We start from the raw sequence: 16,252 nt of genomic DNA, 5'->3' as shown, positions 1-16,252 counted from the left end.
TCATTTTATTGAATAATCAAAGAAACAGAAAGGAATAATTATAATAATTTTGTTTCAATTATTGCAAGGTGAAGTATGCTGTAAATTTATGTTTTGTTTATTTATAATTTGATAACTCCAGTTAGACTCTGAGTAGTTTTGGTTGGACCGTCTAAATTAGGCTATTCACAGAAACGATTACTATTAATAATCTGCCTCTCTTAACGCATAGAGACTCTGAACTGAACGTGCCACTATTTAACCTTAGTTTCGTGCGTTATACGTTAAGTTGGTCGCCTGATGACTTTTTAATAAAGTATTGGTTCAGGGGCAAACATAAGATAAGTGTTATGAAAAATAATCTTCTTAAAAAATTATTTTCTCAAAACTTTTGTTTCAGAAAGAGAAAAGCAATGCTACCCATCTAGTACTCAACAAAGTCACAACGAATCTCTCAGGGCGATATAGTTGTGAAGTTTCTGCAGATGCACCATCGTTTAGAACCGCGTTAGTAACTGGTGATATGAAAATTGTTGGTGAGTTATAATTGTAGAACACAATGTAGAATAGTTTCTCTACTTTATAATTTAAAAATTTCACTAGAAAATAAATGATTAGCCGCTTCTTTCTTGGTACAACTTTTCGTTAAATGCGAGGTTTAAAATAATTTAGAATTCATTTCTAATGGTTTTTGCTTTCGATAATTGTTTTTGAACTCTAAGCATTTGACTTTTCCAAATTATGGATAAAATTATCTGGTAGCCATGTCTAATTTTTTTAATGTATTTCTTTTGTAGTTCCACCAACCACACTTCCTAGAGTAGAAGGTATGAAACCTCGCTACAGGGTAGGCGATACGCTTAAAGCAACGTGCACTTCAAAAAATTCAAAACCTGCCGCCAATTTAACATGGGGGTTAAATGGCAACATTGTAAGTACTATCTATTTCATAAACATATCAAGTTTAAAAGTAAAATAATGTTTTTATTTGTGATATTCACAATATCATCTATTTCTACTATAATAGAACTTTAAATGTTTCTTTGTTTGCTTGAGATGTAGACAAAAACAAAAAACATTCCCCCTTCCACTCTGAACATGAATGAGTTTGTAAGATCAGATAGATGATGGACTGGTCAAGCCGGTCTTCAGAGCTGTTGTGGGTGTGGTCTTCATACCCACTGACATAGCTGAATAAATTAATTACGGTGTCTTTCCGAGGAGCTAATTGTTTTTCTATATAAATGCTCTAGTCCATCAAATAACAGCTGCATAGATGATTCTAGATCTAATTACTGTCTTTATCAGCTAATAGCGTGCATTAGCATTTCATTATGTTTCGCCAAATAAGTTTCTCGTTGAATAACCTCTTTTCTCTTTCATTAAATCCAGGAGAACCTTAAAAGGTGCCTTGAATCTCTCCCTTTGCCTAGGCCTATTCACTAGGAAAATGACTTGGAAGACTTTTTGGGATTGATGTTAAAGCCTTTCACTTTGGTACCATCCAGTTAAATCTAGCGCTTGTTGCATTAAGTCACTCAAGGAAGTAAGGTATGTACCTCTCAAGAGGACCACTCTCAGAGTGCATCTGAGTATGCAATCCATCCACAACCAAGCACCATCGACGTAGGGGCAAGCTTTCTCCTTGGGGAATACCTGGTTTTACCCGACATATCTAGCTCAACAATCCTTAATCTCGTTTAAGCAATCTTAGAGAAAGGTCGAATTAAGATCCTTTTTTTCATTTCAGCTTGATTCAGAATATATAAAAAAAATTAGTGTAAAAATAGAACCTGAAACCAATTTAGAAACAGCAACATCTACTCTATCTATGGAATTACAAAGGCATCACTTTTCTGCTAGTGGCAGACTTAAGGTAATTGAGTTTTTTTTACTTTTTGAGCTGCAAAAGTTTTTTCTGATTAAAAATAAAAATAAATTAAACAGATGGTTCATGTTTGCAGTTGAAATGTACCGCAAGTATACACAATATTTATTGGAGAACTTCCGAAAACAGTGCAGAAGAAGAACGTCCAAAAGCAGCAGTTGTAGCCGCTCAAGATTATAGACTCCACGATGTCTTCCGAAAACCTATTGATCTTTTTTGTAAGTATGTGCAATCTGGAATTAATCTGCTGAATATCCAAACAGTCATAATTCAAGAATAGAGAAATATTAGCCAAATGAACTTTTGCACTTCCTGCATGCTTAAGAATTTTAGGCATTATGACAGAAAAATCTTTTATTACAGATTCAGCACCGAAAATCCCTTGCCAATTCCAAAACATTTGCCATATTTCTCTCAAATTTACTAAGTGATTATTTAGAGGATTTGATTTTTGAGGAATGATCATACAGTTGCGAAAATCGAAAATATTCGGTGAAGTGGTACACTGACCTGATGTTTACACAAGTCTCGTCTTTATTGTTCTATCTAAGGGCAAGTGTTGGTCTAGTAGTCAAGAGTGTGGCTTTGTAATTGGGAGATCCCCAGTTCGAATCCCGCATACACTACTTTTTATTTGTTAGAAAAAATTATTTATAGTAAAGTATGACCCCTTCCACGACACCTAATTGGTAGCCGGAAATAAAGCCCGCCTGAAAAAATAGGCAATTACTTAACTTACCTTATTGTTCTATCTAAATAGTTTGAAGAAGGTATTGGTTAAAAAAAAAAAAGAAGAAGAAAAATCCTCAGCAGTCTCCAGAGACCTATTTATGATCTCTTAAGGGCAGTGTTCAGACAAATGAGGGTTTAAGACGCCCAAAGATGTTAATAAGCTAGCTCCTGTACTAAGGCGTTCCAAGGCTTAAAAAAAAATTGATGTGCAGAGTGACCTTTTTCTTGTTTACATTTTTTGGTCTTGATTTTCGATTGTATATTAAATTTCTTGAAGGGTCAATTTTTTAACATTGAACTTTTATTTGAACTGTTATGAAAGTTGATAAATTATTAGTGGCTAGCATTTCCTCTAAAAATTTATTGTTTTCCCAGTGTCTTTTATTTACTTACTTAATCTGTACCTCCATCTACCTTGCGGTGCAAAGGTTTGACAGAAAGAAGGCCATCTGTCTCTATTCAACTACAACTTGTTGGATTCTGGCCTCGTCCGTAAATTCTTCTCATAACATTGCCCAACCAACTGATCCTTTCACTTCCTCAGGGTTTCCTGCCGAGATTCTAGTCTCCATTGCCTTCCTAGGTAGCCAAATTCTTCTCCATCCTGCTTACATGTCCGGACCACCTCAGCTTTGAACGAGAGGTACACATTTTAATGTGGTTCTGATGTGGTATCTCCTAGTTTTTCCTTCAATTTGCCGATGAAACCTCACCTCCGTAGCCCGTGTCTTGTATTTAATTATATTATTTATAATAGGTGATAACGGTGAACAGAATTCATATCTAAAAAGAACATTTGTTACTATAGTTTCCTTGGTATGGTTATTGCAGAAATTAATAAGTGATAATAATTCCTAATTATTTTTAACAGATACTACACCCGTTCCATCGAACTGTGCAGCTTCCATCAAGTTTTATATTCTATCAATTAGTGGGTTATCCAATTATTTAATTAAAAATGGCATTTTCTTGTGTCTTTTTTTATTTAATTATTGTTACTTATATTAAATTACATGATAAACAAAAATTGTTGTCTCATTCAGTCCATTGTTTACAAGATCTGAGGTGAGTTTTAGTAAACCCTCTTGTAAATGTTGTAAATAGTGTACGTTCTTATAAATATATATAAAATATTTTAAAAACTGTAAATTAATTTTTTCTTATTTTTCAAATTAATATTGAATAATGAAATTGTTTGTTCTTTGTACATTCTGAAAAGTTTATCTAAAAAATTTTTTGTACATACCTTTCAAAATGTATTTGATATAATTTTAAAAAATGACGAATTGTTTTACGGATCTTTTAATAAAAGCAAATAATGTTTTGCGCAAGGGAAAAAAAAGCAAAAACTTATTTTGAGTGGGATGCTGACCAATACTTTATGTGATCGCTTTTAATGCATAAATGTAAATATGATTTCTTTAAAATATGTATACCGAAGTTAGAAAAAATTTTATTGAAGGTACTTGAAGAATCAAAGTTACATGAAAATCTAATGTAAGTACCGATTAAATGTAGTTACCATTTTATTACAATTAAAAGAATTAAATAATTTTGAAATGAAACATTCGTAATCCGATCAGAAGAAAAGTGCAATATAAAATTAATTTATGTTATTTAACTATATTTTAAATTTAAAATAGGATAGTTCTGATATTTTTTTTTTCTTTTTTTTCCTGGAATAATATTTTAAAATAATCTTATAAAACCTTTTCCTTGGGATTATTTTTAATTTTAATTGCATGAATAAGTATCCCCGTCTAATTATTATTTAAGAGATTTCTTTTTCAATTAAAAATGTATGATATGTAAGGCTTGGAATTCTAGTAGGTTTTAGTTCAGTTATTCTGGACCAAAACAAATTACCGTTTTCTAATCAAGAAAATGCTCCTGTTAGTTTTATTTTCTGAACATGTGAGTTAAAAGTATTTCACTCCTTTTTTATGCCTTACACATGGCGGAAAAATATTTGTTTCCCCCTTAAGCAAGTAACAGCTCCTAAATTGAAAGACCTTGTTTCAAACTTAGAAAAACTAGCTTAATACCTTTATTTCAGGATTTTCTTTTCACTTTTGATTTTTTCAGCATAATAAGGTTTTACATTTATGTTATCTTCTTTTGATAGAATTCTCTTTCAGTAAACTGAAGGATAATTTAAAATTTTACATTTCAATGTATTAAAATTGTTTAAATCCTAGAGATGTATTCCAAAACATCGCAAGCACTCAAAAAAAAAGAAAAGAAAAGTGAAATATAAACAATGAGGTTACGTATTCTTCAAAGAAATTCATTAAATTTAAAGAAAAACAATTTAAATGAAATGAAATGATAACTATTCACTACATTTCCTAAAAAAAAATATCTTGAATGTAAAATGAGATATGTTTATTGCCAACTTAGCCAATTTTAAGTTAGAAAGTGTTAAGTTGTATTTTTTATTTATAAAAAAAAATGATATTGCGACTTATTTTAAATGAAAAATTGAATTTATCGTGTACAAAAATGTTTTAAAATTTGAATTTTCTATAAATGTTTTAAAGAAAAAGAAGAAGAATAACAAATGTCATTTGATTAATAATGCAGGATTGTTAGCCTGACTAAATCAAATTGAATATATCTGTATAGTAAATAAATATATTATTTTACTTATAAATTGTTTATTGGCTGTACACTTTGCGTCATAAATTCTTCAATACTTGTTGAGGCATAATCTTAATTACTTTTCGATTTTTCATATTTTGGAAAGAATTATTCGCCAGTTAAGAAAGGGCTGAATAAGAAGAAACCAGCTCTACAAGGCAATGAAGAAATTGTAAGAAATTGGGAATCCGGATGGTTAAGATAACCCAGAGTAAGGCAGGAAACAAATTAGAATTCAATCTAAATTCCACCACGACCTAAAAGAGTAAGAATAGATTGTGGAAATATGTACTGTTCAATAAAAGTTTTTTCAGGAAAAAGTAATTCGCGATTCCGATATTGACATAAATGGACAGAAATTTTATAAAAGCATCCAGTGTGTTTTGTTTAATAAAATCAGTCATTTTTATACTTCATTAGATTGCTAAATGAGGGGTGGAAAAAGAAAAGCCCTGCACAAACTAATAGTAGAAAGAAAACAAGTCATTGACGCAACCATGTCGATAAGGTCGCCTAACCAGTAGGAGAACCAAAGCACAGATTAGAGTGACTTCTTGACGGAGGGCCTTAGGTGTGTAGTGTCAAATGTAGATAGCTGAATGGATTGCTTGGATAAAATTTTTGTTAAAACGTTTTCACCATGCACTTATCAAGAGTCAACAACAAATTATTGTAAAATGCGAATAAAACCATTCTGATTTTTACCTTTCAATAAGCATTATAACCTACAAGAAAGTCGCTTCCTTCAGGGAATTGTTTAATGTTTTCAATTATTGATGTAGCGGTTTATTCATTTTTAAAATAATTCAATAAGTTGAAACTCAGAGTGTAGCTGGTTTTTTGGGATTCTATCAACAGAACACTGTGTCCTGTTAGTGATCAGTGCCAACGGTTGAGAGCCGGGAGACAAGGTAAGTTTAATGAAGAGAGCCAGTTTCCATTGATAGTTACCTGGGAGATGATTGCCCCATTCCCTATACTCGCTAAAAGTATTGGATGAGAAATATTTACTTTGCAGTTTTTAAGAATTAATAGTAAAATAATCTCTATTTTTTCAGGCAGAGTTTAACATCCAACTACCAATTAAGTGTTTGGACTGGTTAAGAACTAACATCAAATTTTTAAAATTTGTAGTTATTAAAAACTAATAATCTTGACTAATAGTAAAGTCACAGATTAACTAACTTTGGCGCTAAAAGAATGAAATCTAGTGATCAAAGGAACATAATACACTTCAAAAAACATCTAACACTAAAATATTCACTTGAAAATGTGAAATTTCCTGGTGATGACCTTCCAAAAATGTATTAATTGAACACGTTTTATTATACTGATCATCCTTTTAAATGAAATGAAATGGGGGAAATCCCGTTTATTATGGCCTTTTTTCACATGACCGATATTTGTGTGTCAGTTTGTATCATATACTGGCATAAGCGGTTATAAAGTATGAAATAAAATAAATAAAAAAATCAGATAATTATGTGCAGGAAATGAAATACCTTATCATACTACAAATCATCAAGGATTTGATCAACATTTGTGTAACGTTTTCACAGCATGTACAAATTATTTTATCTTTCCAGCCAATACCACTGTGTTCACTTATACTTAGTTGGCATACATTATTATGAAATTATGTTACTTAAGTATTGCAGTGGTTTTTGCTACAATACCAATAACTTCCATAGATGGAGTACCATCCTGCACTGTAAGTTACTGAAAAAAATATCTAATTACGTTACTTCAATACGTGTGAATCCTATTCCGTAAAAAAGTGATTGTTTTTACAATTTAAGATTTTAAAATATATACATATACCTACATGATTCTTTTGATAAGCATTTTGGAAAATAGAATTCTTTAGAGTCACGGTATGTAAGCGTACTGTTTCCAACTCTGAAAATATCAAATATCTCATTGGAACTTATTAAATTCAAACAGTAATCCACCATCCAAGCATAAGCATTGGAAAATTCTTAATACATTTTTCACCGCTCAAGCTTCTAAAGAGTTAGTTGACTACCATCTTATTCAATCTTTTAAAAGGATTCCCTTTATTTAGACAATTCAGAAATCAATTACTTCTACATAATTGCCCCTTAGTTCTACACAATTTCAAATTTTTGATCATTTCGAATACTTATAAAATAAAATTTTCTTACAATTATTAATGACGATATCTTATAAATTAGTTTCCACCTTGTCGTTACAACATTAACAGACAACCAGAAGATATGACTACCATAAATGTTCGAGATAATTCAACCCATTCAATTGATTGGCAGTGGGATGTGCAAGGTGGTAGATGGAATGTTACTTATAAATATACTTATCCAGGTGAAAAAGACATTTTTCCAGACTATTTGATTTTTAGTATTAAGTTTCTTCTAAACATGATCATGTTTTTTGTCTTTTGTTTAAGGTGGATGGTACGAAGGAATTGCTATCTTCAAAAATTGTTCGGCATTTATGAATGATAAAGAACAAGCATTTGTCTCTTGGGGTTATGCTAAGAACTGGGAAAGCAACGCTGTACCTGTGTATGCTAACGCATGGAATATTTCATACAATGGAGATATTTTTGGTTTTGTTCCTACAGGAAACGGCCACTATTTATTTAGGATATACACAAGTAACTTTTTTTTCTTTTTTTTTTAATCCACCCAAGACAGATCCAACCAAGTGGTCCTCTGCTTCAAACTGTTAAATTGTTCTTGTTGTAGCTCAAAAATGTTATTAATTATTTGATTTTTTTTATTTTTATTTTTAACAGAAAACAGAAGACACAATCCATTTGCTACTGAAGATATAATTTTAGATCCTTCTCTTTGTTCTCTAACAACTTCGGATGTGTCTCTGGTTATTATAATATTTAATATATTTTTATTGTTATAACTATTGCAAAACTATAAAAATATTTAGCTCATTTCGTTATGTTTCAATGAAATATTTTAATAGATGCAAAAATGGTGGATGCAGAGGAAGAATCAAAAAAATTGCCCCGAGGCTGTTATTAAGTATAACTGGAGTGGTAAGAATGGGGAATGGAGAATAGTTTACAAGTGGATAGAAGGAAGTGGTAAATATCTATCTATCTATTCTTTTAATTTATATCTTAATTTTGTTTTTGTTCCTTAATTTCCATTGGTATTTGGTTAATTAAGATTAATCAGTGCATAAATATCAGGGATTAAAACTTTTGTCACATTATTGATAATTGGTTAAATTGTACAATATGTAACATTCTGATTGCTACAAAGAACAACTCTTTGGTAGTTGTATTTATTCCATCACCTTAGAACCCCTTACATTATTTTGCAAATGTAGTTAAAAAATGATAGTAAAAATTATATCAATTACCTTAAAGTTCTTGGTAAAATAAAATGTGAGTAACAAATGACTAACCAAAATGGTTGTAAGTTACCTCTGAAGAAAAAATTTGAATGTTGGAGTCCAATAGATGTAAGGATTAGAATTCTGTAAAGGGTATTTCATTTCCGCAAATAAAGTTTCAGTTAAAGATTTGATATTCAACAATTCGTATTATCAAATTGTTAAGTCCACTAGTGATCCTTTTTAAATAATTATTCTTCTATATTATTCCATTATAATATTTTTAATTCCTGAATTAAATTTTTTATTACCTGAAATACAATTTATACAATATAGAACTACTGTTTGGATTCTGTAGAGATAAAAACACCCAGTGCCGATTTTTGTTCCAGATAAAACTGTTAGTGATGTTTTCTATAAATTTAAAAGTAATGGCCAAGAATATAAAATAATTCACTGGGAAATTGATGTGCCTAAAAAATTAGTCTCTTATACTACTAATCCTATAAGAATAAATGATGAAAATGCTTGGAGTTTAACACTTAACAAAGCTGAATCATGGGGTTTTCAGCCAGCAGGAGATTCTGGGCAATGGATATTCCGCCATTTTTCTAGTAAGTAGTCATTTATATACCATAATTAAGCGATTGCTTGACATCAGATCTAATGTAAATCGCAAATTTTGATCTAATTTTCAACAAATAAAATGTTTAACAAATGTTTAAAGAAAAATCTTAGGCCATTTTTAATAGCTGGGAAAGCCTTCCTCTATGTAAAAATGGTATCTTAGCGATTTCCGTTTTAATATCTAAAAAGAATGGAATGTTAGAGCATCCTTTAGATAACTGTTCAGCAATTATGCTGATTTAATATCTAAAAGTTTTAATGTTATAATTTAAGGTGCTTCGTCGTTCATGCACGGAGTTTTTTCAGTGCAGTGCCGGCTACCGGGCATTGTTATCTTGTTACAGACAATACTTTCTATCACCGGCCTGTGGGCTGTAAGAAAATTCTAGAAAGTGAGCTGACAGCTGGATTCGAATCCTGGATATACTCGTGGGAATCCATAAGACAAAACATTGAGCCAATTCCTTCCTTTAATTTTTGTTTTTTAAATTCCATCATCGGACAGTGAGCAGAGAGAAGCTCCAAGGAAGAGAAAATCTTAGGGCCAGCAGCTTGTTCGAACCTGCAATCTCCGCGTGAGAATCCATGGGTTAACCACTAATCAGCTAATCCCTTCCATTCCTTCTATTATTATAAATATGAGTGATGAGTGTTGTAAAGCTTCAATAGAGCTGTACATGTATAGTTTAATTAATTAAAAGAAATTATTAAAGATTCGCTAAAACATAAAATAAACAAAATCCAAACAGTAATTTGATTCTTGTTTCCAGGAAATTTGGTGTTCTACCCGTTCTTAAGCATTGCAGGGAAGTCAGCTTTGCATTAATTACCGAGAGATTACTTTTGTTTAAATCCATTATTTAACATATACACTAGATTCTAGTTTTACATTCTAACTATTATTATGCGTATTTATAATAACTATATAATGAAATTTGGGTTTAATAAAAAAAATCATAAATTGAACAACTTAATAGAATTTTGAATAATTGCATTTTTGGAAACTTTATTGTTTTGCTAATAATCTGTAAAACTTACAGAGAACTACCTCATAACAGATCATGATTAATTTATTTGTAACAAAAAATTTCAGGGTCAATTTATTTCCCAAATTAAAGATTTAAAATAATAATAAATATCAGAGAATTAACGAAAGAAATTTGATTTTTGATGTTAAGTTAAAGCTAAGCAACGAGTAAATTTAACCATAAGATTATAATGTGATCTAACAGGTGTTGTGAAAGAAAATAGTCAAATTTATTGTATGTTTAATTAAAACTATAAAAATATTATAAAAACAGTCAACTTTTCAAATTTAATACGACATTTAATAAAATAAGTAAATGAGATTATTGCAGTGAAATTCTATAAAGATTTTGATAATTATGTAAACTTTTGAAAGTTTAATATAAAATATTCATTATAAATATATTACACAATTTATAATTATAGAATATGTATTCACAAACGTGATATCCATTTCAACCAATTTGTTCTGTAAAATATAAATTTGTTAATCACATATAAAGAAAGAAGATCACAGTAAGATGAAAATTTTCGAAACCAATTAATGAAAATGGAATCTATATTATATTTTACAGATTTACTTGTGCAAGTGTATATGCGATAAAACTAACTACTCTATTTAAATCAAAATTTCTCATTATTTAACTTGCTTTAGTTTACATGATTGTAGATTGATAATACATTTCATTATACAATCTGAAAAAAATTTTTTTCTTTAATTTCATAAAAATTCTTTGATCTGTTTTCATGGTAAGTGAGTTTTGACTGAAGTACAAACAACTTGAAAACTAGTGGCAAACTGCTTACAAATTGTACAAAATTTTATTAAGACTGAAAAAAATCACCTATAAGAATATTATATCAATGGCAGTAAAAATATACATATCTCGCGATATTTAAACCTAAGGAACAAATAATGGTTTGGTTATCCACTTTTTAAATAAACATTTTCTTGTTGGTTGCATTCAGTAGATACACCATTATAAACCATTTTCCAATTACATCTTTAAAACATAATTATAATTTTATAATTTTTTCTTTTAACTGGCTATCGAAAAAATAATTCATTAAGCTGATTGCTTGTTTAATTAATAGTTTATCAGTTTTTACTGCTTTGGTTTTGATTTGTTCTTCGTTTTGCAAAACCATCAACAATCTCTTGCAATGTTTTACCTTTTGTTTCAGGTAAAAATAAGATAACAAAAATTGTTCCGATTAAGGCCATTGCTCCAAAAAAGAAGAACACACCACTGGCACCAAGACCTAATAGAATGTAAGGATAGATTTTGATAGCGATGAAACTAAAAGTAAATCCTACACAAGTAGCAATACCCGCTGCTATTCCTTTTACATTTAATGGGAAAACCTCTCCTAACATTGACCAAGGCAATATTAAAAACCCAACAGTGCTGACAGCTATGTTTGCCAGAATAGCTATGACCGGCGCCCAGTTCATAAAATACCAATTAGGATCTAGGATCCAATAATGTCGCAAATTGAGAAATGTGCCAATAAACAGCATGGATATAGTGGTGCCTGCGCCAGAAAGAGCTGCCACAGATCTGACTCCAGTGCTTGGATATACCAAACTAGCAATAATAGATACCAATAGTATTATCCATCCAGCAATTACTGTAATTGTGAAAGGATTAAATAATAACTCTCCGGAAGCTATAACTATATCAACCATGTAGGCTATTATAACGTAAACTCCAGAAAACTGTTGGAAGAAGAAAAAGCCAATCATAATGAGTAGAGGTTTATAAGCTTCTGGTTTTAAAAGTTCTTTTAGCGTTTCTGGGTGAGGAGGAGGTGGTGGTATATTTGGCTGGCCCACATCCTCGGCTTCGGACGGCTGTTCAATAGGATGAGGCGGTGGCGAGATATTTATCTCTCTTTGAGACCATTCTGCGTCTCCATAACGTCCTTTCATATTCAACCAAACAGGACTTTCTGGTATGAAAACTGCTACCAGAATTAATGATACTATGGATATCAGTGTGGCAATGCTACCCACAGCATAATAGTCCATCATTGCTCCTGCTGTGTAAACAAGGCAAATACCACCGCTTAATGCAACAGTTGACCAACTGACAAGTGCACTTCTCACAGCTAAATTGTTGGAACAGAGGCACTCCGCTGCGTACACTGATGCTGGGACGCTGGCCAATCCTCCGGCGATACCAGTCAGCACTCGACCAGTTAACAATTTAAATATTGTTGGTGTTTCAGCAGGTACTGCCAACATTAACCAGCCAATTAAACTCACTACATTAATGGAGAGCAATGCTGGTCTACGGCCATAGTTATCCATTAATGGGCCAACTATTAGACTTCCGATAGGAAACGCCATTATCGTCAAACTTGCTGTAAAATGACAATAACACTATATTATTGGAATATTCATTGAAACAGAAGTTCTGTGAAGAAAATTTTCTATTGCAAAAAAGTTACATACTCGTATTTACAAATTTCGATTTAATAAGGCCCTTTCAACCTTACTATCAAAAACTCTGATCTAATAATAATGTAAATGCAATCTGACCCAGAAGATTACAAATTTTCTAATTTTTTTTTTTACTATTAGAAAAACTAATTTCATTTGCTGGTATTAAAGGTAATTAAACTTAAAACTTACCAAACCATGAAGCATTATCTACATCTAGTCTCAGCTGTTCGAAAGATACTGCAGAAAATCCCAAACTCATTCCACATGGTACACTTGGTAAAGCAATTATGATCCCTAAAAATACCTGTTAGAAACGGAAGAACTAATTATTTCTCTGCTAAAAGTATTTTTGGATAGAAGGAATGTAATAGTCTTATCGAAATTAACAACGGCAGGAGAGTTTGCTTTTGCAATAAGTAAATCGTGTAACTGTTACAATGACGTGTGGTAAGTTACCCAGCCTATGGATGATAGTTCGTATTTGTTGTGGTAAATTACTGAACTCTCTAACTCAAGTGCAACGAAGTATTGTATACATCATTTGACATAATACATTTGGCCCAAAAGAAAAAGTTTTAGATAAGAAAGAACAAACTATCTCATTTCTAAAACAATAAACTTTTGAATTGTTAATTTTGTTAGATGTAGTATCTAAATTATTGCTAAATGAATATTATAGCAGCATCTTTTTGAGTATTTTAAGTTTTTTAAAGATTTCTAGCATTGAATAATAACACCTGTCTAACGAAAGATGAAGATTTCCGTGAATAAGCAGGATCAATTGTAATGGTTACTGGAGCTTGGCTAGTACTTGGTTGTATCAGTGGCCTGGATTCTTCCAGGACATCTGGGCCGCCACTCGTGGTTGCCATGTTTAAGTCCTGTAACATTTGATAGTTATAAATTAATCTTATTCACCTATATCTATAAACGGTGTATACAAATAAATTTGTCGTTGAAATGACTTACAAGTGATCAAAAGCAACGAAAATAGCGCTTTTCAAGCAAGCTTTTAGAAAATTGCAAAAATTCAAATGTCAGTATTAGAAAAAAGAACCATAAGGCTCAAAAAAAAAAACTTTCACATATTAATTTTTACAATAAAAGTTTCTCATTATTTAGTTAGAATTAATATTTTTAATTGAAAGCTTTTGAATCCACAATGTTAAATAACAAGAAAAATACTAAATTTACTTCCCATCAACTCTCAGAAAAATTTCATTGAAAGAAAAAATTATTATCGTGTGAAATGATAAGATTGTAGGAAAAATACTTTTTTCAAAAAGCATCTACGAAGTAAATGGTGGTCTTGAAAAGTTAAATATAACAGTAATAAACAAAATTAACTTACTTAGATATTTTTTGTTTTTAATTTATTTATTTTTAAACAATGACAAAAATATCTTCATGATTAAAATACCTTCTCTTGCTAAGTAAAGTAAGAAAATCAGACTTAGTAAACTTTATCAACAGCAAAAAAGGTATGTGCATCTCCATTGTGGCCCTCACCAAGATGTTATGTAACTATCTTATATAACTACACTCAGTATAAGTTCACCCGATAAAAAAATATTTTATTAATTGTAATTCTTACCTAAATGTGATGGACGAAATTAGCTTACTTTTTAAAAACTAGTTCACACAAAATATATTCACAACAGAAAAAAAAACTTGAAAAAGTAAGAAAATAAAAATAATATTCAGAATCACAGCACTATATTCTGGTCTCCCTCTCTTTGGTAGAAAGGTGTCTTCCAACTGTGTACCCTATACTAAGCTTGTTTAGTGTTGAACTCACATACACAAAAAGTTGACTTCTTATTCGTTAACCTACTTAGGTCTCTTTCTTCTCAAAACAAAACAAAATTTTTATTTCTCTCTATATGTATACATTAAATTTGTTATTACTTAAGTTTTTTAAATTGATAAATAATCAAATTTAATGAAATAATATACTATTCAAATAATATTTCATACTGCTTATCAGCTAGACCACTATATCTTACATTTATTTTTGTATTTTGTTAATTTACTTCCTATCCGAGTTTTGCAATACTGCAGAACTTAAGCTAAATTCGCTTAACCTAATAAACATACCAAATATATGTATAATCATTATATTAATTAATACTAATATTTAAATTAGACACAGCGTAAATAGATACAGATGTAAATAATAAAATTTTGTAGATATTATTTAAGAAATATTTGTTTCAATTTGAATAATGCTGCACTTTACTACAATTTTTGTTGTTTCTTCTTCCAGTGATCAGTTCCTTTTTTTTATTTATATATTTTAATTTCATTTTATTTTGTTTCATTTTACAAAATTGGACTAGAATGTATTTTGATATATAATTATTTTTAATTCAATCTATTTATTATTTCTAAAAGCTTTTTTCTTAACATTTAAAACACGAAAATGAAATTTCTGCCTTACTAATTCTGTTTTGGTACAAAACAATTAACCCAAAGTAACTATTCAAACCAAATAAACACTATGCATTATGCGGTATTAACTCAAATATGTAATAAAGAATTTTAAACAAATGGCTTGTTACTAATTATGTGTTTGTTTAATAAACAAAATTAGACTCTAAAAAAAAAATATGTTAGGAGAGCCAATTAACTAATTTACTCTCCACGATATTAATTTGACCTTTTAATTTACTTCCATTAATACAACTTCTAACATTCGAAATAGACTTTTGTTCATAAATAAACTAGATTGATTAAAAAACACAGTTATTTTGGCAGTAAATGGATCCAGACTTCCTTGTAGGACTTTTTTCGAATCACATTTTTTTGTATTTGTTTCACACCGTTAAATTAATTAGCAAATGAATAATTTTCGTTCTTTGTCTACATTTTTTGACAGTAAGTTTCCTCCAGATTTAGTTCCCAAGCAAGTGAAGTATTCATGAGTTCGTTAAATAGATTCCCAACTACTTCATCATAACTTACTGAAGTTCAAATTTGTATTACATCAGAATAAATGATATTTTTTGTATAAAAACAATTGGATATTACAATAGATCAAGAGCGACATACCACGAGCTCAAATAAATTTAATTTATACATCAAATCTTCAAATTAATACTTCAGATAGGGCTCCCAATGAGGATTTTATGCAATTTCTATCATTTTTAAGAGCATATAAATTATAAACATGAGATGCTTTATGTTCATGCTTGAATATGTTTATGCGACTGATTTTACAAAAACAAATAAATAAAATTTAATTGTGTATGGTTGGTTTCAGATCTGGAGTATCAAACTATTTATCCCGTTCATTTTGGGTTCTCCTTTAATTTGCAGAAACTAATCAGGAGGCTTGATAAACAATACAATGCTAAGATCAGACAACGTCAAATTATTCAAGTTTGTATCCTTTACTTTTTATACAGGGGCTAATAAAAAGATTAAATACAATTTTAAAATATATGCTATAAAATGTATAAGATAATTCCATTGTTGATTTACTTTTTTTTTCTTTTTTTTTTTTGTGCAGGCAACGGAAAAGAGAGGAACCCAAAAACAAACTTTTTGATCAAAAATCTTTCGCAATGTAGCCA

The 16,252-nt window shown here is 30.2% G+C and overlaps 3 protein-coding genes across 15 annotated transcripts in view; 2 read left to right on the top strand and 1 right to left on the bottom strand.

The window, feature by feature from the left end:
* Positions 1–5,252, top strand: part of LOC141450977 (cell adhesion molecule 2-like) — a 673,919-nt gene extending 668,667 nt beyond the window's left edge. For all 11 annotated transcript variants that reach the window (XM_074121947.1, XM_074121937.1, XM_074121940.1 and 8 more), the window contains 5 exons: positions 380–515; positions 777–910; positions 1,730–1,855; positions 1,944–2,085; positions 3,471–5,252. In XM_074121947.1, coding sequence (XP_073978048.1) covers positions 380–515; positions 777–910; positions 1,730–1,855; positions 1,944–2,085; positions 3,471–3,607 — 675 coding nt within the window. In that variant the 3' untranslated portion in view covers positions 3,608–5,252. The remainder of the gene's footprint in view (positions 1–379; positions 516–776; positions 911–1,729; positions 1,856–1,943; positions 2,086–3,470) is intronic.
* A 1,405-nt stretch (positions 5,253–6,657) lies between these two features.
* Positions 6,658–11,449, top strand: LOC141450960 (uncharacterized). The gene is made up of 7 exons (XM_074121910.1): positions 6,658–6,950; positions 7,435–7,579; positions 7,665–7,874; positions 8,016–8,101; positions 8,201–8,321; positions 8,968–9,189; positions 9,973–11,449. Exons 1-7 carry the CDS (start codon positions 6,870–6,872, stop codon positions 10,026–10,028), a joined length of 921 nt encoding a protein of 306 aa, XP_073978011.1. The 5' UTR covers positions 6,658–6,869; the 3' UTR covers positions 10,029–11,449.
* On the bottom strand, positions 10,454–14,483 carry LOC141450958 (facilitated trehalose transporter Tret1-like). Of its 3 annotated transcripts, none has more exons than XM_074121907.1 (4): positions 14,272–14,483; positions 13,415–13,558; positions 12,867–12,981; positions 10,454–12,595 (listed from the first exon to the last, which is right to left on the bottom strand). In XM_074121907.1, exons 2-4 carry the CDS (start codon positions 13,547–13,549, stop codon positions 11,328–11,330), a joined length of 1,518 nt encoding a protein of 505 aa, XP_073978008.1. In that variant the 5' UTR covers positions 13,550–13,558; positions 14,272–14,483; the 3' UTR covers positions 10,454–11,327. The 3 variants fall into 3 exon arrangements, with proteins under 3 accessions (XP_073978008.1, XP_073978009.1, XP_073978010.1); XM_074121908.1 differs by lacking the exon at positions 14,272–14,483 and adding an exon at positions 14,029–14,184; XM_074121909.1 differs by lacking the exon at positions 14,272–14,483 and adding an exon at positions 14,098–14,118.
* Between the last annotated feature and the right edge of the window lie 1,769 nt (positions 14,484–16,252).

This window comes from Rhodnius prolixus, unplaced genomic scaffold, assembly GCF_049639745.1.
Source record: "Rhodnius prolixus isolate KJV_2025 unplaced genomic scaffold, Rpr scaffold_8, whole genome shotgun sequence".
Lineage (NCBI taxonomy): Eukaryota > Metazoa > Arthropoda > Insecta > Hemiptera > Reduviidae > Rhodnius > Rhodnius prolixus.
Note: the sequence above shows the minus strand (reverse complement) of the source record. Positions and strands in the feature narration are given on the sequence as shown.

Bases quoted from the DNA above. Each gene is read 5' to 3' on its own strand.
- LOC141450960 (XM_074121910.1), top strand. From the start codon at position 6,870: ATGAAATTATGTTACTTAAGTATTGCAGTGGTTTTTGCTACAATACCA. The intron at 6,951-7,434 runs GTAAGTTACTGA...CTTATAAATTAG, and splicing joins ATGGAGTACCATCCTGCACT to TTTCCACCTTGTCGTTACAA. The intron at 8,322-8,967 runs GTAAATATCTAT...TTTTTGTTCCAG, and splicing joins CAAGTGGATAGAAGGAAGTG to ATAAAACTGTTAGTGATGTT.
- LOC141450958 (XM_074121907.1), bottom strand. From the start codon at position 13,549: ATGGCAACCACGAGTGGCGGCCCAGATGTCCTGGAAGAATCCAGGCCA. The intron at 12,982-13,414 runs GTGTTATTATTC...CGTTTCTAACAG, and splicing joins CTTCATCTTTCGTTAGACAG to GTATTTTTAGGGATCATAAT. The intron at 12,596-12,866 runs GTAAGTTTTAAG...GTCATTTTACAG, and splicing joins AGATAATGCTTCATGGTTTG to CAAGTTTGACGATAATGGCG.